The following is a 26,897-nucleotide window of genomic DNA, read 5'->3' on the forward strand; positions in this document are numbered from 1 at the left end:
ACTTGACACTTTTGCCACCTTCATCATAGTCCTTTGGTGGGCCTATGGGAGTCAAGTTATCATAAATGGGTTGCTGCAAAAAGGGTGTATTGGTTGTATTTGCATAAAAACCAGAACTATCTGAAGCACCTACATAACTAGCACTAAATCCTTGTGCTCCAACAGTCCTTGAGGGTGCCGATGCATATCCATATGGCCCGCTTTGCGCCCCAAGCATCATGCTTATACTGCCATACATGGGATTAGGCATTCCACTTGCATTACCCCGATACATTGGGTGTTGTGAGCCATGCATTGGCTGCTACATACCATAGGGACTTGTGCCATACATTCCCCTATGCTCTGTCTGTCCAATCATAGCATGAAAAATGGTACCACTACCAAAGTATCCTTGTTGTCCCATGCTTGCATGTGCATAATTGCCTTGCTGCCCATATTCCCATGGATTTGCACTACTAAGTTGGCCATGCATTTGCACTTGCTGCCCCACGGATACGAACTGTTTGTGCTCATCAGGCATTTTGGGCTCTTCTAAAGAAAGCTTAGGCATTTCCTTCTGTCACGAGGACGTGAAAATTTGATGCTTTGCTTATGTTTAATTGACATTTGATTAAAGGATTAATCAAATGTGCAATTAAAAGATGCACATGTGTTGCACATGTGAGGTGCAAGCTACTTTTTCACAGTTGAAGGCCGAATGACGCTGTGAAAAAGATGGGTGTCAAAGGCAAAAGTTGTAACAAGTTACACTTGTTAGATTCTAGGTGAATTTTGGTGTCAGTTTGCCCCTAGGACCATTAATTGGCCATTAAGTGTTAGTGGTGACACTAGGGACTAGGCATTAATTAATGGATTAATGCTTGTCCAAGGGTTAATTAATGCATGGGATCACTTTGGGTTGCAAATGGCCTAGCCAATTAATTTATGGATGGGCAAGGTCAATTTTCTGGGCATGGATTAAGGGCTGAATTAATTTTCAGAGTTAATTAATTCTGAAAATTAATTAAATGACTGGAAATTGCTGAAAATGAATTAAGAAAGCTACCACTTGGCAAAAATTTCCCATGCAAGTGGGGGAAAGGCTAAATAGGGCTGGAGGGAAAGAGAAATCTCGTTCTTTCATTTTGGAGCTGTTGGGAAGAGGTGTTGGACAGTTGCTGCCAGCTTTTGGAGCCATTTCCCAACCATTGGAAACCATTTTGGTGGAGATTGCATATTCTTGACCTTGGGAACCTGGCAATTGCTGCTGATGCACTTTCTCCTGAAGACCACTGTCTCTGATGCTCCTATTGTTGTTGGTGCATCCGTTTGGGGCTGGAACAGCAGGCAGCAGCAGATTTTGATCAGTTCTTCACGACAAATTGAGAATTTTCTCTCTCTACAGCATTTTCTCATCTCCTTCAGCCTATGCTGTAAACGCCCCGAACAACGTAGTATGCTTAACAATTATGATATTCGCTTGTTTTTGAGATTTAATATAAAAGAGAATGAACACTTAAAGCTGAAAATGAAAATTACTCACAAAATTACAGCCATGAAAATGTAAAAGTAATGGAGACAAGATTGAGGGTTGAAGATAGGCAACCCCCCCCGAAGGAATGTATTTCTGCTCAACCCAAGTCCCTTAGGAAAGAGCTCAGTTACAATCAACCTGAGAGTGAGGAGAAGTAATTCTCACTCTCACAAGATCATGCAAAGATGTACAAACACACATACATTATCTATTATACAATGATAAGAACTGATTTCTTTACAGTATGAGAGAAGAAAGAGGAAAAATCAGCCTTTCTCCATCGTTGAACAGTAGTACATGGATAGGGCTTGCTTCTTGTTGCTAAAATGGAAGAAAGAGCTTGAGAAGGAGGTGCTGTAATGAATTTACAGGCTTGTTGTCCTGTAAAACAACAGTGATAGAAGAGGGAATATGGAGGAATTTGATAATAGAGAAGTGGGGATGATGATGGGGATGGATGGGGCCAGTTTCTGGCTATCTGTGGGTGTTGTACATGAGTTTACAGCAAAGAAAAATGATGCTGAATGAAAAAAAACGATCTCTTATTTATAGGGGAGGGAAGAGCTAGTACAAAAGGGGAAAGTGGAGTAGCACAAGACAAGTGTCCAGCCACATGTCATGAGATGTGACAAGTGGTGGGACACTTGGAAACTTGTGTGACAAGTGTCTTGACACTTGTCTCTTCTCTATGGCCTTCCTTTTTGGGCTGAATACTGTCAAGAATAGAAACAACCAAATTTAGTAAGCACAGTCAGAGTACAGAACTTATTATTTTTAGAATGTCATCCCTATTTTTTAGGACTAGCATTTTTAGGCTAATTCGAGGCTCCTCAAATTTAGGGATCTCCTAAAATTTAGGGACCCCCCCAATATGGGTGTCATATGAAAGCTTTTTCCGTGTACATCGCAAAAACGGTATCAGAATCTTCATGTGACTTTCCTATGCAAAGAAATGTGCATTTCAAGCTTTCAGCCCACACATGCACATTATACAAGCATTTCATGATCATGCCATCTTGTTGATTGTAACTGTCTATTTTGGTGGATCTAGCCCACACTTCAAGGCATCAATCCTTTCTGTGTACGAGTCTAACCCTGATATGCATGAGTTCTAGTCACAAGCGCTCAATCGGGCCATATAGGTGGAAGTGTGAACTATCTTTTCTCTAACCCACCGCGTGGGTCCACCATAACCTGTGACCACTCATCAGTGGCCAGCTCCAATGCACTTTTCTTTATATCTAATTAGTGCAAAGTAAATAAATTTAATAAATCATTATATAGACAAATTAATGAAAAAGGATACAAATTCTGTTTCTATAGAGTTGTGACATATGCTCAGCCGTTCTCAGCAATTCTTAGCCATTCGGAGGAGATCTCAGCCATTTTTGGTGGGCTGATCTGTAATTTCTGCAGTAAACCCTAATTTACAGCAGAAATTAGGCTTTAGCAGCCACCTTGGAATCCGTGCCAAAGATTGAAGGCTCAAGGGACTCAAATCGGCAACTGATAATTGAAGATTATCAAGGGATTTCAAAAGCCAGCCCATCCCAAATCGATTTGGGACAACATTTGGCCAGCCAAGGGTCAAATTGGAGAAGAAGTCTTGGGTGAATCAAGGGCCAAATGACCCAAAAGGCTTGCTGGTCATTTATGACAGCAAGAGCAATTGGTTGGCAGGAGGAGATTGAAGAATCTCAAGTTGTACTCCTTCCAATTGAATGAAAGCTAAAGAAACACCGCAAGGGGCGCCAATTTTGGGGCCAACAGGGTATCTACTGTCCAAGAATGTTATGGTAAAGTGTGTATTTCATTTTATGTGCATTTATTTATTGCTGTAATTAACTCTTAAATCAGGTTATCACCACCCATTCCAAGAAGAAAGGTTGGTTGCACCTTTGGTTCTTGTGGCTGTCCTGAAGTTGTAGAAGGTGTGTTCTTCTCTTTGCCTTTGCTATCCTTCTTTGGGGCATTCAAGAATCGAGCAAACTAGGAACCTTTGCCAATTTAGCAAAAGGATTTACTACCGTACAAATTCAATCATTGAAGCTATCATCAAATTCTCCAGGCCCTTTATTAAATGCGGGAGTCCTTTCAAACGGTGCCCCCCCACTCAACTATATCCAGAACGAGCACAAGAGAGTTATCTTCCATTCTCCCCCCCAGCCACGTCTAGGAAGTTGCTCGCTAGAACCCCAAGTCGTGTCTCTTTCTCGCCAGCCATCCCGTTCAGGTAAGTTATACTATTTTAAAACTCACTCACTACCTAGGCTCCCCTTGACCAAGTTCGGGTGCCCAAGACCCCCAGACGGTCATCTCTCACACTTGTTCCCCAAGTATTACACCATAAATGTAACATTTCCTCCCCCTTAAGAATCGGTTTCGTCCTCGAAAACGATGCTTGGGAGGTCCAACTGTAAATTGGAAAACCTTTTCCCTAAGGTACTTACTCAATCCCATGTTGAGCTTTCTTCTAAACAATCTTTCTATTTTACCAAATATTCTTGATAAATAGTATTCCTCGTTCGTTTGTTACGAACACTTAAAATTCTTTCCGGTTCATGTGGAATAGATTGGTCACCTATTAGCTCCTCAATGTCATCATTTAAGATTAGATTATCCATATCACCCAGCTTCTTTCTTAGCTTGCTTACATGAAAAACTGGATGTGTTTTACTACCAATAGGTAGTTGGAGCTTGTAAGCCTGTTCTCCCACCCTTTTAAGTATTGTGAAAGGACCACAATACCTAGGTGACAGCTTTGGACATCGTCTCGTTTTCATGGTTTTAGTTTGTTCAAGCACCTTAAGATAGACCAATTCCCCTTCTTCAAAGGAGATGTCTCTTCGGTGAGGACTTGCATAAGCTCTAGCTCGATTTTGAGCTTTCTTAATATTTTCTTGAGCAAATTTTAACATACTATTCATATCCTCCAGAAAATCCTTTGCTGCCTGAACCTTTTCCTTGTGTAGTCCTACTGCATGAGGAGCTCTGGGCTGAAACCCATACATTAGCATAAATGGACTATATCCAGTGGAAGAGTGCTTTGCACTATTATATGCAAACTCTGCTATCGGTAAATACTCTTCCCAATTAGTTTGCCTTTTACTTACATATGCTATCAACATAACTTTAAGGATTTGGTTAATCCTTTCAGTTTGCCCATCTGTTTGCAGATGCTCCGCCGTGCTCATGCTCAGTTTAGTATCCAATTTCCTAAATACAGCACGCCAAAATTGACTATCAAAATTTCTATCCCGATGAGAAACTATATTTTCCGGAAAGCCATACAATCGGTATATGCTCTCTATGAACAATCTAGCCAATTCTGGTGTATTAACATCAATTGAAATTGAAATAAACCTATCCACAAAGTCGTCCATACAATCGCCCATATAAAGTCATGCCCTCTCTGTGTTCTGGATAATGTGACAATAAATTCCATGGAGATACTCTCCCATTTTTCTAAAGGCATCTCTAATGGATGGAGAAGTTCTCCCATTTTCAATCTTTCAACTTTATCAACCTGGCGTTTATTACATTTGAGCACCTAGTCAAGGACGTCCTTATTCATTCCAGGCCAATAGAACTGCCTTTTAATAAAACTTTAAGTCTTATTAACTCCTAGATGTCCCACACTAGGGGTATCATGACACTCAAAGAGTATCTCGTGCCTTATTTCTTCATCTTTCGGGACACATACCCTACCCTTGTAGAGTAAATAACCATTATCAATGGTAAAATTCTTCCACTTGAATCCTATTTGAGCAACCCCTGATGCTCCATTTCCTTGTTGAACATCCTCAAATGTTCCTTTCTTAGTGAAGGCTCTTCCATTTGAATCCCCATTTTCTATTGCTTCCCATATGTTGGAATATGCCGAATCAACCTAGCATTTCCCTTTTAAGGATTCAAGCAAATCGGAAGTAAACTGAGTAAAACTCAATTCATTTATAATGGGCATTCTACTAAGTGCATCAGCCACTATATTATACTTTCCTTTTCTATACCTTATTTCATAGTCAAACTATTGGAGGAGTTCGGTCCATTTGGCTTTACGCCCTTGTAGATCCGGTTGGTCATTAAGCCATTTAATGCTCTCATCATCCGACAAAGATCAAAAGTTTGGCACCGTACACATAGTGCCTCCATTTCTTCATTGCATGTACTATTGCATACAACTCCCTCTCATAAACAGAATAATCCCGTTTTGCACGGTTTAATTTCTTGCTTTCCAAAGCAACTGGTCGACCTTCTTGTAATAAGACCGCGCCTACTGTCGTGTACCTGGCATCAGCTTCAACTACGAATGGTTTTCTGGGATCCACAATTAATAGTACTAGAGCTGTAGCAATAGCTACCTTAAGTTTTTTGAAAACTTTCATTTTGGCCTATTCCCCAATTCAAACTCTTCTCTTTCCCTTTAAGTTGGTCCGTCATTGGAACAACTCTCTTGGCATAATCTCGAATGAATCTACGATAAAATCCAGATAAACCTAGGAAGATCTGCAGCTCTTCCAGGTTTCTTGGAGATGGTCGTTCAATAATTGCCCTTACTTTTTCTAGATCCATCTTGATTCCCTCTTTCGAGATAATATGCCCCAAATATTTGACCTCTTGTGCGAAGAATTCACATTTAGTTTTCTTCGCATAAAGGGAATGGGTTCTTAACAATTGGAATACTAATCGTAAGTGTTCCAAATGTTCTTCTCTTGATTTACTAAAGATCAAGATATCATCCAAGAAAACTACTACCAAGTGTCCTAGATAGGGCCGTAACACACTATTCATCAGCTTCATAAAAGTAGGTGCATTAGTGAGGCCAAAAGGCATCACCAAAAAATCATAATGCCCATATCTAGTATGAAATGCCATCTTAGGAACATCCTGGGCCTTCATTCTTAGTTGGTGATAGCCTGATCTTAAGTCAATCTTTGTGAAGAATTTTGCCCCTTGTAATTGATCAAAAAGATCTTCCATTCTGGGCATAGGAAACTTATTTTTCACCTTTATCTTATTAAGTCCTCTATAATCAACACAAAGTCGCATAGAACCATCTTTTTTCTTTACCAATAAAATTGGCGAAGCCCAAGGTGAATTGTTGGGTTGTATGAACCCTTTATCAAGGTAATCCTTAATTTGTCTTTTGACTTCTTCGTGCTGTGTTTCACTTAGCTTATAAGGTGGTTTAGAGACAGGGTGTGTATCCCTATCTATGTCAATTGGGTGATTTACATCACCCCTATCTGGTGGAAGGCCACTTGGTAAATCAGAAGGAAACACATCTTTGAATTCATCTAACAAACCACTTAATTCATTATTTACATTTAACTCACAAACATTAAAAAATTGTTGCTTTATATTACAAAAAGTAAACGTGTCTTGTACATGGAGGGGCCATAACATATATACCTCACAAGCTTCCTTCTTTATCAGCTTCTGAACTTCAAGGAAACACATCAAAGGATTATCAAATACTTCATGTTCACCTTGAATCACAAAACTCTTACCATCCCTTTCAAATTCCAATGTATTATGATGATAACTACACTTTAAGGATGATTCCAATCTCCATAGCGACTCCCTCTCTAAAGCGATATCGGCTCTTTCCATATTCATAATTTGGAAATCAAGCTTATCTTTATATCCTTGGATCTCGATTTCCAAATTGGATACCATTGTATCCCATATTTTATTATCCTGACCTTGCATCATATGAACAACATATTGATGCTCACTCTTTTGTTGGGGAAGTTTCAACTTTTTGACAAGTGCATAATTTATGAAATTGTGGGTGGCAGAGTCGTCAATCATGACTCTAACCCTCTTTCCCCGCTCTCAATCCATGCACTCTAACTAAATCATGTGGCCCAAAGGTAGGCTGCCACATAGAAGTTGACATACAACACCTATGTTGTACATCCTTGAGCAAGACCTCTAAAGATTTATACTTTTCATGCCCCTTTAATTCCAGGGTCTGCACTATATGGATTTGTTTCTTTTTTCCCTTGCCCTTGTCCTTATATTTTCCTTTATCTTCCCTCTTTTTTTTTTAGGGCAACTTCAAGCAGCATGGTTAGGAGATAGGCAGTTGAAACACAGCCTTTCTTTTTTGGCCTTATCAAAGTCATCTCAACTTAACTTTGGCCTTACATATTATTTCTTTTCAAAGGGTTGTTTCTTACCCTTAAGAAATGGCATTTTCCTTTTAGATTTGCCTACAAATTTTGAGGCTTCAAATTCCCTAGTCTTGGGCTCCGTGTCAGTGAGACTAGTGAGTGCATCTAGACTCATATTATCTTCATTGATTAATGCAAATTTAATTGCCTCTTCAAGCGTCTTAGGTGAACTCCTTTTCACTTCCTTTTTACAAGCCTTATCTAGTCCCCTTATGAATCCTCTTGTCTTTTGAAATTCATCTATTCCTTCCAATTTGAGGATTATCTCACGATACTCCTAGAGATATGTCAATAAAGGTATTCCCTTTTGTCTAACAAAATCCCAATCTTCCCAATTTCTTTTCATTTCATTTTCAGGAAGGAATTCTTTCAAAAAGACCAATTCAAATTGAGCCCAAGTTTCAGGTATTTTATTTGTCTTCTTTAAAGCTCTCCACCATTTATATGCCCCTTTGGTCCCAAGGTTAAACTAGCCTCCAGCGCTTCAAGATATGGTGGAGTATTCTTTAATTTGTGCAAATCTTCCCATTTTTGGAGGAAGTTAAAGATAGTATCTTTATTTCTATCTTTTTCCTCCCCATGAAACTGAGGGGGTTTCATATCTTTTAACACTGGGTTATCCCTCAACTTTTTCCTCCCCATGAAACTAAGGGGGTTTCATATCTTTTAACACTGGGTTATCCCTCAGCTTTTGGTGGGGTTCCCTAGGATCTCGCATAGTCACCTCTAGATCTTTCGATGAAGATGGAATATCTGAAGTCTCTACCTTACCTTTATCCATTTCTAGTAATAAGGCTAATTGTGATTTTATTTCAGTGAGTGCTTGAGTTAGCAGCTCCATTTGAATCCCCTATGCTTGCACACGAGCAGTTAAATCATCAAATTGTTCTCGTGTAGCAAAAAATTCTTTCCAATGTTCTTCTTGTATTTCCGTTTCATGGGGATCCACCGTAGGTTGGTCCCCAGAGCTAGAACCTTCGATTACCCCCTCTCTCTCTTTCCCCTCCATCTATACACTAGAATTAGAAAGAAAATATAAGAATTTTGCATACAAAGATGAGGTACTTCCCTGATTACAAAGATAGGATAGATGTCGATGGTCTCTGTAAGGTAGAGATGGCGCAAAGAACGGAGCAGCTGGGAACACGGCCTGTCGGCAGGAGTGCTGGGTAAGGGTGTGATTAATCACCCCCGCCAAGTCGCGTGGGAACAAGGCTGTGACCAGAAGTATTAAAAGCGGGACTTAGTCCCACCGTGATCGCCAGCGCGAACGTTGACGATTAGCGTGGCCTGGCTTGAAACCATCTGTCGTGGTCGCCAACACAAAGAGTAACGATTAACGTGGCCCGACTACAGCTTTCGTTGTGATCGCCATCGCCAACACAGAAAGTGACGATTAACATGACCCGGCTACAGTTATTGTCATGATCACCATCACGGACGTGGTCGAAGCAGCTCTGATACCAGTATTAAATGCGGGAGTCCTTTCAAACGGTGCCCCCCCACTCAGCTATATCCAGAACGAGCACGAGAGAGTTGTCTTCGATTCTCGCTCCAACCACGTCTAGGAAGTTGTTGGCTAGAACCCCAAGTCGTGTCTCTCTCTCGCCAGCCATCCCCTTCAGGTGAGTTATACTATTTTAAAACTCACTCACTTCCTAGGCTCCCCTTGACCCCGTTCGGGTGCCCAAGACCCCCGGACGGTCATCTCTCGCACTTCTTCCCGAAGTATTACACCATAAATGTAACACCCTTGCTGGTCATCGGTCTCCTTATGCATTGAAGTGCCAACATTTGGGTCATTTTCCACAATTTTAGCATGCTGTCCATGCTGAGAACCATGCCCAACATCAGTAATTGCATTTCCCCCTTCACCACGTGATTGACCAAGGAGTGATGCATTCTCTCCACTTGATCCCGTATCACCATGTGAAGACATGCTTGTTGTAATTCACTGCTAAGAACAATTTCAGCAATAATGCAATAGTCCCAAGTTGCAATCAAGTACCACGGGCCCACCAATTCAAAGGATTTGATGGTATCCCGGCGATGGAACCATGTAACCAGCCTTCCTTCTGTGGATGGGTGGTAAATCCCTGATTACAACTAAATTACAGCAGCAAACAATTAATGCAAATCTGAAAATACAAATTTACCTACAAATCTTGGGCAATGCACACCCGATTAGCCCCCAAATTTGCGCCCCTTTCTGTATTTCTTTAGCTTTATTGAAGAATACGTTGATTTACAATGGGATTCTCCCAATCCCTTTCGGTATTTCAACTCCCCTTGCTATCCAAAGTGACCAGCAAGTCTCCAATCTATTTTGCCCCTTCATTCGAGCACTCAATTGGCCTTCACCCACTTCATAGACGATGGAAATGCACCAAATTCAAAGGCTGGATAGTTCTCCACCTGAATTCAGCTGAAATTCACCTTCAACCTTGTTAAATCCAAGTCTTGGAGCTTCCAATTTCTAGCACGCATCCCAAGGCTGCTGCTAAACCCTCATTTCTGCTGTAAATCAGGGTTTACAGCAAAGAAATTTGCAACTTCCCAACCTCCAAGGGTCCAAATGTGAGATCTTCGGAGCAAGGCTATGAAATGGCTGGGAGATAAGAGGGAAAGCTGTAGAGAGAGAAAATTCAGAGTTTTGTCACGAAGAATGACTGAAAATCAATCAAGTGCAGTTGTTGCCCTGCCACAACAACATGTACATGCAAAGAACTGAAGAAAATCAGCCATTTACTGCTGCTGCTCTACCTCAATAGCATGTAGATGTTGTCTCCTACTGTTGATTGGTCTTCCCCTGGCTGCCTCAGAAGGTCCTCCAATGGCTGCAAATCAGACCAATAGCCTCCTCTCCCTCTCTCTTGCAGGCTGAATTTATAGAAATGCCCCTCTCCAGGCTCTAAAGACGTTTTTCAATCTTGCATGGGCATTTTTCACAAGTGACAACCTTCCCAAATGGTTTTTCTAGCATTTTCCATAATTAATTATTAATTTTCAATCTTAAAATACTGAAAATTAATCTAATAATTATTTCGATGCCCTGAAAAATAATCTAACTGGCCAATAATTAAATTGGCTAGGCAACTTCCATTCCCGAGTGTCTCTGCGCCATCTTTGACCATCAAATTGGCGTTAGGTACCATTAAACGCCACTTCTCTAGTGTCACCAACTGACACTTATGGCCAAATGGATGACCTAGGCCAACAATGGCACTAGATACCACCAAGTACCTGTGCGGCATAACTTTTGCCTTTGACATCTCGTGATTTCTTCGGGTCCTGGGCTTGTAAATTTACTTTAACCCTAGCTGCACCTCACATGTGCAACATTTACTTAATCATGTGATTAAAATTAATCCACATATTAAGTAAGGTTTCAAAAATACATGTCCTCATGACAGGTATCCATCAAATCCTTTGAATTGGTGGGCCCGTGGTATTTGATTGCAACTTGGAACTATTGCATTATTGCTGAAATTATTCTCAGCAGTGAATTACAGCAAGCATGTCTTCACATGGTGATACGGGATCAAGTGGAGAGGATGCATCACTCCTTGGTCAATCACATGGTGAAGGGGGAAATGCAATGACTGATGTTGGGTATGGTTCTCAGCATGGACAGCATGCTGAAAATGTGGGAAATGACCCAAATGTTGGCACTTCAATGCATCAAGAGGCTGATGACTAGCAAGGGGCTGAAGATCTTGATGATAGCTTCAAGGATCGAATGCGTACAGCAGCAAATCTTTTAGCTGAATTAGCAAAGGATCCCCAGTTTACTCAATTCTTGAATGCCCCAAAGAAGGACAATAAAGGCAAAGAGAAGAAGACATCTTCTACAACTTCGGGACAACGACAAGAATCGAAGGAAATGCCTAAGCCTTCTTTAGAAGAGCCCAAAATGCATGATGAGCACAAACAGTTGGTATCCATGGAGCAACAAGTACAAATGCATGCCCAACTTGGTAATGCCAATACATGGGAACATGGGCAACAAGGCAATTATGCACATGCAAGCATGGGACAGCAAGGATACTTTGGTGGTGGTACCATTTTTCATGCTATGGTTGGACAAGCACCGCATATGGGAATGTATGGCACAAATCCCTATGGTATGCAGCAGTCAATGCATGGCTCACAACACCCAATGTATGTATCCGGGTAATACAAGTGGAATGCCTAATCCCATGTATGGCAGCATAAGTATGATGCTTGGGGCACAAAGCAGGCCATATAGATATGTATCGACACCCCCAGGGACTGTTGGAGCACAAGGATTTAGTGTCGGTCATGTAGGTGCTTCAGATGGTGTTGGTTTTCATGCAAATACAGCCAATGCACCCTTTTTGCAGCAGCCCATTTATGATAACTTGACTCCCATAGGTCCGTCGAAGGACTATGATGAAGGTGGCAAAAGTGTGAAGTTTGAGCCATTCAGTGGTGCATAAGATAGGCTGAAAGCTCTTGTTTTTATTCAGCAGTATTAGATGGTTATGAGTAAGTATATCGTTTGATCAGATCTATCTTCTGCTGATGAACAACTCTATTATGGGCATCCCCGTGCCACCCCGTCGTGACCCATTTACCAACTGTCATTATCTGGTGAGTTCTACTATTTTAGTATTACTCACTTACTTGCTAGCTCCCCTTAACCCCGTACGGGCGCCCAAAGCCCCCGAACGATCATCCCTCGCGCTTGTCTCCCCATATGTTACATTTATTAATGTAACATTTCCTCCCCCTTAAGAATCGGTTTCGTCCTCGAAAACGATGCTTGGGAGGTCCAACTGTAAATTGGGAAACCTTTTCCCTAAGGTACTTACTCGATCCCATGTTGAGCTTTCTTCTAAACAATCTTTCCATTTTACCAAATATTCTTGATAAATAGTATTCCTCGTTCGTCTGTTACGAACACTTAAAATTCTTTCTGGTTCATGTGGAATAGATTGTTCACCTATTAGCTCCTCAATGTTATCATTTAAGATTAGATTATCCATATCATCCAGTTTCTTTCTTAGCTTGCTTACATGAAAAACTGGATGTGTTTTACTACCAGTAGGTAGTTGGAGCTTGTAAGCCTGTTCTCCCACCCTTTTAAGTATTGTGAAAGGACCACAATACCTAGGTGACAGCTTTGGACATTGTTCCGTTTTCATGATTTTAGTTTGTTCAAGCACCTTAAGATAGACCAATTCCCCTTCTTCAAAGGAGATGTCTCTTCGGTGAGGATCTGCATAAGCTCTAGCTCGATTTTGAGCTTTCTTAATATTTTCTTGAGCAAATTTTAACATACTATTCATATCCTCCAGAAAATCCTTTGCTGCCTAAACCTTTTCCTTATGTAGTCCTACTGCATGAGGAGCTCTGGGCTGAAACCCATACATTAGCATAAATGGACTATATCCAGTGGAAGAGTGCTTTGCACTATTATATGCAAACTCTGCTATCGGTAAATACTCTTCCTAATTAGTTTGCCTTTTACTTACATATGCTCTCAACATATCTTCAAGGATTTGGTTAATCCTTTTAGTTTGCCCATCTGTTTGCAGATGCTCCGCCGTGCTCATGCTAAGTTTAGTATCCAATTTCTTAAATACAGCACGCCAAAATTGACTATCAAATTTTCTATCCCGATCAGAAACTATATTTGTCAGAAGGCCATATAGTCGGTATATGTTCTCTATGAACAATCTAGCCAATTCTGGTGTTTTAACATCAATTGAAGTTGGAATTGTCACAACTCTATAGAATTAGAATTTGTATCCTTTTTCATTAATTTGACTATATAATGATTTAATAAATTTGTTTCCTTTGCACTAATTAGATATAAAGAAAAGTGCATTGGAGCTGGCCACTGATGAGTGGTCACAGGTTATGGTGGACCCACGCGGTGGGTTAGAGAAAAGATAGTTCACACTTCCACCTATATAGCCGATTGGGCGCCTGTGACCAAAACTCACGCATATCAGGGTTAGACTCGCACACAGAAAGGATTGATGCCTTGAAGTGTGGGCTAGATCCACCAGAACAGACAGTTACAATCAACAAGATGGCATGATCATGAAATACTTGTACAATGTGTATGTGTGGGCTGAAAGCTTGAAATGCACATTTCTTTGCATAGGAAAGTCACATGAAGGTTCTGATACCGTTTTTGCGATATACACGGAAAAAGCTTTCATATGACACCCATATTGGGGGGTCCCTAAATGTTAGGAGATCCCTAAATTTTAGGAGCCTCGAATTAGCCTAAAAATGCTAGTCCTAAAAAATAGGGATGACATTCTAAAAATAGTAAATTCTGTACCCTGACTGTGCTTACTAAATTTGGTTGTTTCTATTCTTGACAGTATTCAGCCCAAAAAGAAAGGCCATAGAGAAGAGACAAGTGTCAAGACACTTGTCACACAAGTTTCCAAGTGTCCCACCACTTGTCACATCTCATGACATGTGGCTGGACACTTGTCTTGTGCTACTCCACTTTCCCCTTTTGTACTAGCTCTTCCCTCTCCTATAAATAAGAGCTCGTTTTTCTTCATCCAGCATCATTTTTCTTTGCTGTAAACTCATATACAGCACCCACAGATAGCTAGAAACTGGCCCCATCCATCCCCATCATCATCCCCCACTTCTCCATTATCGAATTTCTCCATATTCCCTCTTCTATCACTACTGTTTTACAGGATAGCAAGCCTGTAAATTCATTACAGCACCTCCTTCTCGAGCTCTTTCTTCCATTTTAGCAACAAGAAGCAAGCCCTATCCATACACTGCTGATCAAGGATGAAGAAAGGCTGATTTCCCCTCTTTCTTCTCTCATACTGTAAAGAAATCAGTTCTTATCATTGCATAATAGATAATGCATGTGTATTTGTACATCTTTGCATGATCTTGTGAGAGTGAGAATTACTTCTCCTCACTCTCAGGTTGATTGTAACTGAGCTCTTCCCTAAGGGACTTGGGCTGAGCAGAAATACATTTCCTTCGGGGGGGGATTGCCAATCTTCAACCCTCAATCTTGTCTCTATTACTTTTACATTTTCATGGCTGTAATCTTATGAGTAATTTTCATTTTCAGCTTTAAGTGTTTATTCTCTTTTATATTAAATCTCGAAAACAAGCGAATATCATAATTGTTAAGCATACTACGTTGTTCGGGGCGTTTATAGTGGTATCAGAGCTTTGGCTCGGTCCTCACCCCGACACTGGTAGTGCTTACAATTATAAGTTTGTTTGTTTTTAGCCCTTGCAGTGAGTGCTTGAGCATATTTTTAGAGTCTCAATGGATCAGTCGAGTGCTATCCTTCGAGCCATTCAAAGTCTTAGAGAGGAGAATCAGCAAATTTGTGAGCAACTTCTCAAACTAGAAAAAGTTGAGAATCCCAAAGAATTTAAGGAAAGAAGCCCATCTGCTTCAAGGAGACAAAGCCATACCAATGAAAGGAGCCGATCAAGAAGTCCAACTACTTCTAAGAGGCAGTCCCATTCTACTTCAAGACAAAGAAAGAGATCGCGTCGAAGCTCATCCTCTTCTTCAAAGGCATCTGGCGCCTACTCTGATGGACCCTCTTCTAGTGACGAAGAGTCACACCCTTCTCGTGGAAGACCTCATCATCGTCAAAGGCGTCGACATTCTTCACCCTCGTCTCCATCTTCATCCCCATCAAGCACTTCATCATCTTCAACCTCAAGATCCGGGCATGGACGAAGGCATAAGAAAAAGAAGAAGACTAAGTCACTATCTCAACTTGAAAAGAAGATCAAGTTCAGTATGTATGATGGTTCCCGAAATCCTAATCTTCTTCTGAAGTTTATTCGTCAATTTCAAATTTTGTATGGTCGTGACAAGTATAAAGAAAAAGAAAAGAATAAGTTTGCAGCTTTACATTTGACCGACTTAGCCTATACTTGGTGGACGGGGTTGGAATATGATCATGCTGCCCCAAAATCATAGTGGTCCTTTGTTCGCATAATACAAAGCCAATTTCTTCCTATTCATTTCAAAAGAGATGTAAAAATGGAATGGGATCGGCTTTGGCAAAGGAAAAATGAGTCACTTAGTGACTATACCAAGAGATGTTGGGAGCTACTTTTGAAGGTCCAATATTTCAATCAGCAATTCGGAAAAGCTTAGGAAGTTTCAAGGAGGTTTGCATTTTAAACTTCATACTGCTCTTAATCATTATCATTGTTTTAGTCTCAGGGAACTCATTGACCATGCTGAGACATGGGAAATGGAGCGCAATGGCAACAAATCATTCCAAAAGAATGATAAAAAGAGAGTAGCCGATGATGAGGAGTATTCAGCCCCAAATGAAGGACAAAAACAGCGGCAAAAGCAGCCATCAAATCAAAAGAAGATGAAGCCCTATGCACCTCCTAATGCTCCTTAATTTCGCTCCAATCTATACCCACAAGCAAAGCAACTTTCCGAAGAAGAAAAGCAGCGCTTCATGAAAGAAGGGAAGTGCTTTAAATATGGACAAACAGGCCACATAGCGAAGCAATGTCCAAACAAAGGACAAAGCAAGGTTTCTGACAACAAGCCTAAGTCGCCAGTGAAAATCAATGCTATCAGTGATGTAGTTGCAAACACAACTCACACTCCAGAGATGCGCAAATTATTAAAAGCTTGGGGACAGTTGCAAGGTAAGCAAGCACTATTCTTGATAGATCTTGGGGCGAATGAAAATGTCATTTCCTTGCAATTAGGTAAAAAGCTTGGATTAAAGAATGAAGAGATGGACACTCCGGCAGAAGTTCGCCAAGCTTTAAATGCCGATGAAGGTGACACAGTGAAGACTGTGACACCCTACATTGGCAAGCTCAAGTTTCAAATTCAAGGCTACAGTGACGAAGATACCTTCCGTATCGGAGACCTTGATGGTTGCGATGTGATTCTTGGCATGCCCTGGAATCATAGAGTAGATTCAACCATCTTCTCTCAGAAAAAGAAGGTAGAACTCACCAACAAAGGCAAGAAGTACGAGATCCAAGCTGGAGTTTCTGGAGACACCATACCTATGATAAGCCATATGCAAGTCTCTAGAGCAATTAAGGATTGTGTTCAATGTTGTTTGCTTTATGTCACTGATGTAAAAGATAATATGAATGCTAAAAACCAAGAGCGACTTCAGCTCTTGGAAAAGTATAAAGATTGTTTTTCGGAAGATCTTTCTTATCAGCTTCCCCCAAAAAGGCCAGAAGACCATCATATTGATATTATTCCGGGCAGTTCTCCTCCTAATATAGCACCATACCGTGTGAGCCGTCCTCAACAAGAAGAAATCAGAAAGCAAGTCGAAGACCTACTCAACCGTGGGCTAATTAGGTCAAGTAGCTCACCATTTTGTTCACCGGTTCTTCTTGTTCAAAAGAAAGATGGCACATTTAGGATGTGCATTGATTATCGAGCCCTCAACAAAATCACTGTGAAGAATCGGTTTCCTATTCCCAAAATTGACGACATTTTGGATCATCTAGGAGACTCAAAGGTTTTCAGCCGCATTGATCTAAAGAGTGGTTATCATCAAATTAGGGTAATACCACAAGATGTACACAAAACTGCTTTCCGCACTTCATACGATCTTTATGAATTCTTGGTGGTTCCTTTCGGATTAACCAATGCACTAGCCACCTTTAATCGAATGATGGAGCGCATCTTTAGAGAGCATCGACAATATGTCGGTACTTTCTTTGATGATATTCTTGTCTTTAGCAAGAATGAAGAGAAGCATCATCAGCATTTAAAGATTGTTCTACAATTACTTCAACAAAATCAACTCTTGGTAAATGGTAAAAAGAGTGAATTTTTCATGCATAAAATAAATTACCTTGGACATGTCATCTCTTCTGAAGGGATTCAGATGGATCCTGAAAAGATCAGGATAATCCAAGAATGGCCTCATCTTCATGATGTACATGAGATGCGATCGTTTCTTGGCTTATGCTCTTATTACCGCCGCTTCATCAAGCATTTTGCACATATGGCTTCTCCACTTCATGACATTACAAAGAAGAAGACCTCTTTCCAATGGAAGGAAAAAGAGAAAGCAAAAGAGGACAGGTGATCACCATAGACGTGCTTTGTAATTTGCAGAGGGTGATTATGTATTGCTGTGTTTTGAAAAGTCAAGGCTGAAAAAGATGAAAGGAAGAGAAAGATTGTATCCAAAGTTGAGTATTAGATACTATGGGCCCTTCCAGGTGTTGGAGAAGATCAATGATGTGGCATATCGATTGAAATTGCCTCCACATCGACGGATACACAATGCCTTTCATGTCAGTTTGTTGAGGCCTTTTCATGGTGATGTGCTAGAGGATATGTCTGCTGAAATTCAGCTTGAGGCTGAGGAGCTAGATGAGATTTTGGTACCTAAGCAGATTTTGGCACGCAAGGAAAGAAATATCAAAGGTAAAGTTTCCAAGAGGTACTTGGTGAAGATTCAGAATTATCCACCAATGGATGCCAAATGGATGGAAGAGGATGACTTGGCAGACCATGCTCAGTTGTTGCAGCTTTACCTAGATACCTTTCAATTAGAGCCAACTTTAGTTCGGGCCCCCTCAAGTTCAGCAGAGCAAGGGTCCAAAGTTTTGCCTCTGATGCTCAAGGGGGAGATAGCACTTCCACTTCTCCAGTTATGGACAACTCTCATATGTAGTGGATCTCGAATGTATTCAGCATACATTCAAGGTATTGTAGTTGAACAGTATGTTTGCCAGGAGATTACTATTCAGTGTACTAGTCACTATGTTTGGTATGCAGATCGGTATGGTTTTCACTATAGCTCTGAAACTATACATTTGCATCCATTATACTCGGGGTGTAATCAGTTATGCTTGGTATAGCATTGGTTAAGCTTGGTGTAGCATCAGTTAATGATCATTAGGGGCTGATTATCGAATGTTGGTTTTCAACGTATGATCATTAATATTCAATGGTATTCAGCTCAGTTTTTGATCAATTTGAGAGCCGTTTATGGTCACTTTTTGGATCAGTTGTGCATCAGTTTTTGCACTGATTGCTGGTCAGTTTTTGCAATGAGTTTGTGACCAATTTGTGGTCACATTTGCAACAATTTGTGATCAATTCTCAGATCAGCAAGTGATCCGATTATGATCAGATTATGCTCAGTTTTCAATGGTTTATAGCTAGTTCCATGGCCAACAGCATATGTTATGATGCCATTGATGTTTTAGCCATGGTTTATGCTTGGTTATGCTATGCTATGGTTTGGTTTTGTCAGATGAGTTGAGCTCATGAGAAATAGACATATCGCATGATAATCTGGCACTGTTTTTTAGATTCTTTGTGAGTCTTATGTTATGTTATGTTGGTCGGTAATTTTCAGCATAAATTGAACATATGGAATGGTCGAACAGTAGTGGGCAATGTTGTGTTGTGACTATGATGCCCTATGGAAATTCCAGTGTAGTACTTTGCTTTTGATGCATTTGGCAATGCAATCAAGGATGATTGCAAGGATTTCAAGGGGGAGGGCTGTCATGAGGACATGTATTTTTGAAACCTCACTTAACGTGTGGATTAATTCTTAATCACATGATTAAGTAAATGTTACACATGTGAGGTGCAACTCGAATTAAAGTAAATTTACGAGCTCGAGACCCGAAGAAATCACGGGATGTCAAAGGCAAAAGTTGCTATAAGTTATGCCGCACATGTACTTGGTGGTATCTGGTGCCAGTTGTTGGCCTAGGTCATCCATTTGGCCATAAGCATCAATTGATAACACCAGAGAAGTAGCGTTTAATGGTACCTAACGTCAATTTGATGATCAAAAATGGTGCAGAGACACTCGGGAATGGAAGTTGCCTAGCCAATTTAATTATTGGCCAATAAGATTATTTTTCAAGACACCGAAATGATTATTAGATTAATTTTCAGTATTTAAAGACTGAAAATTCATATTTAATTATGAAAAATGCTAGAAAAACCATTTGGGAAAGCTGTCACTTGTTAAAAATGCCCATGCAAGACTAAAAAACATCTTTAGAGATTGGAGGGAAGCATTTCTATAAATTCAGCCTGCAAGAGAGAGAGAGGGGAGGCTACTAGGCTGATTTGCAGCCATTGGAGGACCTTCTGAGGCACCCAGGGGCAAACGAAGACCAATCAACAACACGAGACAGCATCTACAGGCTGTTGAGGCAGGTCACCAGCAGTAAATGATTGATTTTCTTCAGTTCTTTGCATCTACATGCTGTTGTGGCAGGGCAGCAACTGCACTTGACTGATTTTCAGTCATTCTTTGCGACAAAACTCTGAATTTTCTCTCTCTACAGCTTTCCCTCTCATCTCCCAACCGTTTCACAGCCTTGCTCCGAAGATCTCAGCATATGAACCTTTGGAGGCTGAGAAATTTCAAATTTCTCTGCTGTAAACCCTAATATGCAACAAAAATTAGGGTTTAGCAACAGCCTCGAGAATCATGCCGGAAATTGGAAGCTCCAAGAGTTGGATTGAACAGGGCTAAAGCTGTTTTTAGCCTATTCAAGTGGAGGAGGCATTTTCCATTTCCATCAAAGCGGGTGAAGGCCAATTGATTGCCCGAATCAATGGGCAAATCGGATTAAAGACTTGCTTGTGATTCATCACAGCAAGGGGAGTTGGAATACCGAAAGGGATTGGGAGAATCCCATTGTAAATCAACTTCTTCTTCAATAAAGCTAAAGAAATACCGAAAGGGGTGCCAATTTTGCGGCCAATCGGATGTACATTGTCCAAGATCAATAGATAAATTTGTATTTTCAGATTTGCACTAATCGTTTGCTGCTGTAATTAAGTTGTAATCAGGGATTTACCACCTTATCCGAGGAGGAAGGCTGGTTTCATCTAGTGCAGATGCTTCCCTCTCAAAGAATAAGTCTTCCTATGGAAATGCTCAGTCCATGTGGTGAATAATTTTATCAGCACAATGTTAAACAGAACTTGTGTGGGAAGGTTTGGTGCTAAAGGACTTTCCACGTCATATTCTGATAATCCCTTCAGTCTCTTTGATGTCAGTTTGGCCCTTGCTATGTTGAAGTTCAACTCTCATCTGCCAATTTTTCCTGGTCACAACTTTGCTAGAAATATTTGGGTAATTTAGCACCAACAAACAATTATAAAGAGATTGACATAGAGAGTGGTGAAAGCAGTGATACAGCACAGAAGGCTATACTATTGCAATCAATAATGTCCATAGTGCCCAAAAAGTGAATCCATGCAAGTTAACCAGTCCAGCTGTTTCTGCTTGCACCATAGAAGGAGTTTTCCTGTCACTAACGACTTCATTTGTGAACCAAAGTTGGTGCGTTTTAATGAGAGGATAATAACCTGCTGTGACTCCATGCCAAATATCCACATCCACAAGGGAACCTGAATCTGAAAAATGTGACCCAAAATTTGTGTGCAGGGTTTCCTTCCCTAACTTGCACAGAAATAGGCATGACATTGGCTAGCACATATAGGGATACAAACCGACAGCAAGAATTTCAATCACGAATCTAGTACACCATAACGTTCCAATCACACACATTAACGCGTTGCAATGCAATTAGAAGAAGAATTTGAATCCTTAGAATGTGACCCAGGAATTGTGAGCAGAGTTTCCTTTCATAGATTACACAACAATAGGCGTGACATTTGCTAGCACACATAGGGACACAAACCGAGTACAAGAATTTCAATCAAGAATTTAGTACGCTGCAACGTTGCAACCACGCACATTAACGCATGTCAAAAATACAATGCAAGTAGAAGAAGAAACTGAATCTCCAAAATGTGAGCAGGGTTTCCTTTCCTAGATTGCACAACAATAGGCATGACATTTGCTAGCACACATAAGGACACAAAACCGAGTACAAGAATTTCAATCAAGAATCTAGTACATTGTAACGTTGCAACCACGCACATTAAGGCCAGTCAAGAATACAATGCAAGTAGAAGAAGAAGAAGCAGCAGCTCAGAGCAAGAAAGGAGCATACACTCTTGGCTTTTCTGGTGGATTTTGCAAGAGAGATTCTAGTCGATCCAAGCACGTGCCAAGGACTGTAATCTTCCGTCGGGTTGCAGCAATCAGCTGCGAAGGGTCACCTCCAGAGCCGAGGATGCTGTCGCGCTCGCGCAGGCGGGTGGCAATGTCCTCGGCCAACAGCATAGCCTCTTCGAACTCCTTCAGCCATGTATCTGCGATAGGGACCTGTGACATGTTGAGGGATCCCAGAGAGAGAGACAGAGAGAAAGAGAAAGAGAGAGAACACCACCCCCCCTCTGTCGCAGAATCTCTGAGAAGCCACAATCCTGATTCCTGTTTGCAGATCTATGGAATATATGTTGGCAGGCCAACAGCACCCAAATCTGGCAGCTGAGATTCCATTTATATATGCCAAAACACCAACAGGCCCTGCCAAAGAAGATGATAATGATGATGAAGGAGAAAGGAGAAAAGTCCACCGTGCGAGAGAGCCTGTGTGTGATTGATTGATGAGGATTCAAACTCGGGTAGATTCTTTTCTAGGCCCTTAAATAGCAGAATCTTCCGGTCTCTGTCCTTGCATTATGCTTTATTCCTTTTTTTTAATCCTTTTGCTTTCGTCGTTCCTTCATTAAATTCTTCCAAGGTTCGAGGCGAACTCTACAGCTCGTCCAAGGTTCCGGGGCAGCTCCTGCCACGTCGACAGATAGTGACAGGCCCCTGCCTCCCTCCCTCACGCATCCCCCTCTGCCATCATATTTTATTTATTTTTGTTAAGAAAAATCAGGCAAGCTTTGTTACGAAAAATCAGCCAAAGGCTGGGCCCAAGTCTGCAGCTGCTTGAACTTTCACAGTTCAAAGGGAAAACCCACAGCGCATGGTCTTGGATTTTTGGTATCAATGCCATCAAGAGCAAGTACACGCTCTTAGTATTTCATGTGATCATGCTTGTCACCTTGAAAACATTGCGGGAGGCCCAGAATGCCATCAAGAGCAAGTACACGCTCTTAGTATTTCACTATGTGCTCCGCGCCTAGACTCGCCAATGCCGGGGCAGGCGCGATTTTTGCGGCCGGGGGTGGGTGCTAGACGCGTGGTACCTACCCCCGCATTCTCTTTTTCTTCTTGTGGGGGAGGTGGGGGGCTGCCACATGGCACTCGTCCCCCACCTCTCCTTAACTAATAGTATAGATGTGATCATGCTTGTCACCTTGAAAACATTGCGGGAGGCCCAAAATGCAAGAGTCTTCGAAGGTGAGATACTAAGATTGCCCGGAAGGAAATAGCCCTCAAACCTCGTGGTTTTTGGAAATGAAATGTTAACTTGGTAATTTTTTGAAGAAATCTAATAGGACCAGGTGTTTGTTGGCCTTTATCAAAGCGGTCCCAGTAACATGCAACTCCAGATATTTATTAATTCAACTATCTATCTTTTCACGTGTATTTATAAAAAGAAAAGAGTTAGGCCAGTTACACATTGAGCAAAAGCCCTTGCTCGGTCTCAAAACAATCCATACATTTGCTTACACACTGAGCGCACAAAAATCCTTCAGACAGGTGTGGTTGGCCCACTAGTAAAGACTTAAGATTGAGCTCTCATAGATCTCAAGTTCAAGGCTTGTTAAACACTTTGCAAAATCTCTTTTAATAAAGTGATTTGGATGCATATTTTACCCTCAGGCGGGGGAGAACCCCCAACTAGATCTGTCTGTCATGCATGAGATGCAAAACAAACCATTTGTTGACGTGTCACCTTAATGCCCCTATAATTTGCACCCCGAACTGTCCATCGGCTCTAACAAATGCACATGAGTTATGAAAGCTCACACAAGTTAGAATCAGGGTAGAATATGTTAATATGGCATAGAACTCGTTCGTTTTACATATGCAAACCTTCATTCCGAGCAATGTTCCAACTGCATGTCACAAACTAATTGACTAGAAGGCAAGACAAAGATAGGAGTTGAAATCCTTAGATTACAACCATTTGCATAAAATTTGGAATTCTTTGATACATACTGTGCCTTTTTCTTTACTCATTCGTGTCCAACGCACATGTCGCGTATGTTGTGTGCATGGGCTATCAACCCCTACCATGGGGGCTATCTTCCACAAGGTCTTTAAGACCCTCAAGACTCAGGATCCACGATCAAAAGTGCACTTTAGGCACACAAAGAATTGCAATCATTACTTTTTGCAAAAGTAAACCCAACCCACTATGTAAACCTAGCTTGTTGAAAATTGGATATTGGGAAATTGTTGCCAAAAAGTACTTGCTACAAAACAAGTTAGAACAAATTTGTATAACATCTACATAGTACATGGTCTCATGGTTGTGATAGTTTACTCTACATTTGTGAGATCATGGATTCAAACCCTTTAAACTTTTCTCTTTGTTATTTTCTTAAGTTTTTTATTTCTCTCTAAAATTTTTACTTTTAGAACCCTTAACTTTTACAAGTTTACTTTTTCATCTTGAAACCCCCTTCCAAGCTTTCAAAAACCCTTTAGAAATTAAACCTCCCTTACAAGCTTGCAAAAAACATTTGTCTTTCTTATTAACAGAATGTTCTCTCTTAAACCTCTCTTATAAGGATAACTTCTTTCTAGAAGCCTAAACTCCTTCCAAAAATTTTAAGAAGAAATAAAAAACCTTAAAGATATATTAATTTGAATTTTTTATGGGGCACAAAGTAATGAGCGCATGTCTATAACACAAATTCTTAAGCCATTAGACCATACACTATGCACATGTAATGAGTGCTACTTTTAGCTTATTTATTCTCATGATTTCATTTTCCTGACAATTGTGCTAATTTTTCGGTTGTTTTAAGTAGTCAACCCATTTTCAGGCAAGCTAGGTTTACTTTTTAGGTCAAGTTAACTTTTGCAAAAAGTAGCAGTTGCAAATTTTCACATGCTTAAAGTGCACTTTCAAACGTTGAACCTAACTCTCTAGGGCCCTAAAGACCTTGTGGGAGATGGCCTTGTGAAACCCTTGCCCTTTTCACACACACACAAAATTTTTAGTGTCGCCTTGGCCCCTACCCTTTAAGGTTTGATTGGACTTATGCTTTCCCAAATCTAGGAGAAATATCACAATGAATGGTGACTTTAAGCATAGCACCTCATGAAGACACCTATTTGGACTATTGATTAATATAGCTTAGGCCATCATTGTTACTTTTCCCCCAAAGAATGCCTCGTGTGCAGTGAAAGGAATATGTAAAGTTCATGTAATTGCATTGAATGAAAAAATTGTCACTTTACCAAGGAAAACATGGAGGCTCCATCGAGAGACATGGCAGAAGGAGCCAATCATGGAAGAGCAAGCCATACACTACCAATGGGCCAGCCATATGGCTCGAGTAGGCTCCATCAAGAGAGGCTAGCCATGCACGGCCCATGTAAGCTCCATCAAAAGATGCTTGGAAGAAGCCAATCATTGGAGAGCAAAGCAAGATCAAGAGGACCTTGCCTACTAACCAATGAGCTACCCAATGGGCTGATCACATGAGGTTTGTGTATGCTAAATAACCACACACTTGTATAATACCAAGTAGAAACCACTCCTATTGTAGTGAATTTCCACTAACTATATAATTTAGTAAACCTACATTGTATACGCTTTTCCTTGGCATTTGCTAATGCAAGCATTAGCTCTTGCTATCTTATGCTCCCCATCTAATTTGTGTGTGTGTGTGTGTGCGCGCGCGCGCGCGTGCGAGACAATGATGTGTACGCTTTTCCTTGGCATTTGCTAATGCAAGCATTAGCTCTTGCTCCCCATCTAATTTTTTTGTGTGTGTGTGTGTGTGTGTGTGTGTGTGTGTGTGTGTGTGTGTGTGTGTGTGTGTGTGCGTGTGCGCGCACGCATGCGAGACAATGATGTGCAATGAGTGTGAGGGTGAGAGTTTCTCCCCTATCTCCTTATTCCCTCGTCTTGTCCTCCCCTTCTCCAATGTGTAAAGCATCACAACACGATCAAGGAGTGTGGAAATATTGATGTGGAGCTTGGCATTACCTGAAGCTCTAAGTGGCAAGTGTACTTTATATAGGGATTCGAGGGAGGTACGATTCGTGTGGTTCCTAGAGCGCTTCAAGGTGTGCTTGTTATGAGAGGCAATCATAGTTCTATCACTTTCTTGTTTCCATCCAATGATTCCCTAGACTAGAGGTCATAGTATTTATGAGTGGTAGATTGGGTGTGAGTGGTGCGCAGATCGGTCGCTGTATGCGCGCGTAGTAAGCGTTAGAAGGTCCCCAAGAACAAAAGAACTCTACTTTTTGCACACAAATCAATGTAGAAAGCTTACATGACATGAACAAGAGACCAATTGGGTGCAATCTCCCCCATGCCTTGTGTGAGCGCTCCACAAAGCATGTATTTCATATATTATTCATCTTCAAGCCCAAATAATAGCCCAAATTACAAAATAGCACGCTTTAGCTTTTGAGTTTGCTTTTGTGCCAATAAAAAAATTAAAGCTAATGGCCGCCCAAGAAGTCAGGCATACCCAAATACAATGTCCAATACAATTATCTAAATCGTGCGCCCACGCGCATACAAAAATAATAAATAAATATCAAGCGCTTTGATAAATAAGCGCGATAAAATATAGGCACCATGCCTAAGGTATGCGCCCATCAACATATTGACGATAACTTTGAATACACGCTATCCTCCAATGCTTTCCACTGCCACCGCTGCTTGCTCTACACATCAACTGAAGCATTCACAATTGTTAGAAAAATAATACAATTAAACCGACAAAAGTGAATACCTAGCAGTCTTCAGCTACATAAATAAATTGGTTAGAAATCAATCCTAACCTTAATTTATTATGAGTGCATACTCTAAACCCATAAGCGTTTATTAATTTAAATATGTATTTTGCGGAATCACCTGCTATGGAATCACCCATGTACACATAAAATTAACAAAACATCTGAAAAGGATAGGCATCCCCATCGACTTCTCGCACAAAGAATCCACTTTCTGTATGAGCCCCGGTAATAAAATCTTACGGAATCCACCATGGCACGGAATCCACCGTGGAATATGCCTCCTGGCATCATACCCCCGGGGTGGGATAGCAATTGTCCTCAATTGCTATTAGCTCAATGTGGAGCTAACAGAGTGGGGAAAGCATTTAAGTCTCTAGCATGCATCCATTGGGCCTCTTCAACAGGATGGTTTTTAAACTTGACCAA

At 40.9% G+C, this 26,897-nt stretch overlaps 1 protein-coding gene across 5 annotated transcripts in view; it reads right to left on the minus strand.

The window, feature by feature from the left end:
* LOC148013816 (syntaxin-52-like) overlaps positions 1-22,115 on the minus strand; it is a 61,817-nt gene extending 39,702 nt beyond the window's left edge. For 4 of the 5 annotated variants that reach the window (XM_087668516.1, XM_087668514.1, XM_087668515.1 and 1 more), the window contains exon 1: positions 21,694-22,115. In XM_087668516.1, the coding sequence (XP_087524642.1) occupies positions 21,694-21,917 (224 nt within the window). In that variant the 5' untranslated portion in view covers positions 21,918-22,115. The remainder of the gene's footprint in view (positions 1-21,693) is intronic. The other variant, XM_087668517.1, reaches the window with a different exon arrangement.
* Positions 22,116-26,897: the final 4,782 nt, after the last annotated feature.

The sequence above is a fragment of the Lygodium microphyllum genome, chromosome 26 (genome assembly GCF_053477565.2).
Source record: "Lygodium microphyllum isolate KBCC chromosome 26, Lygodium_microphyllum_v1.1.10, whole genome shotgun sequence".
Classification (NCBI taxonomy): Eukaryota; Viridiplantae; Streptophyta; class Polypodiopsida; order Schizaeales; family Lygodiaceae; genus Lygodium; species Lygodium microphyllum.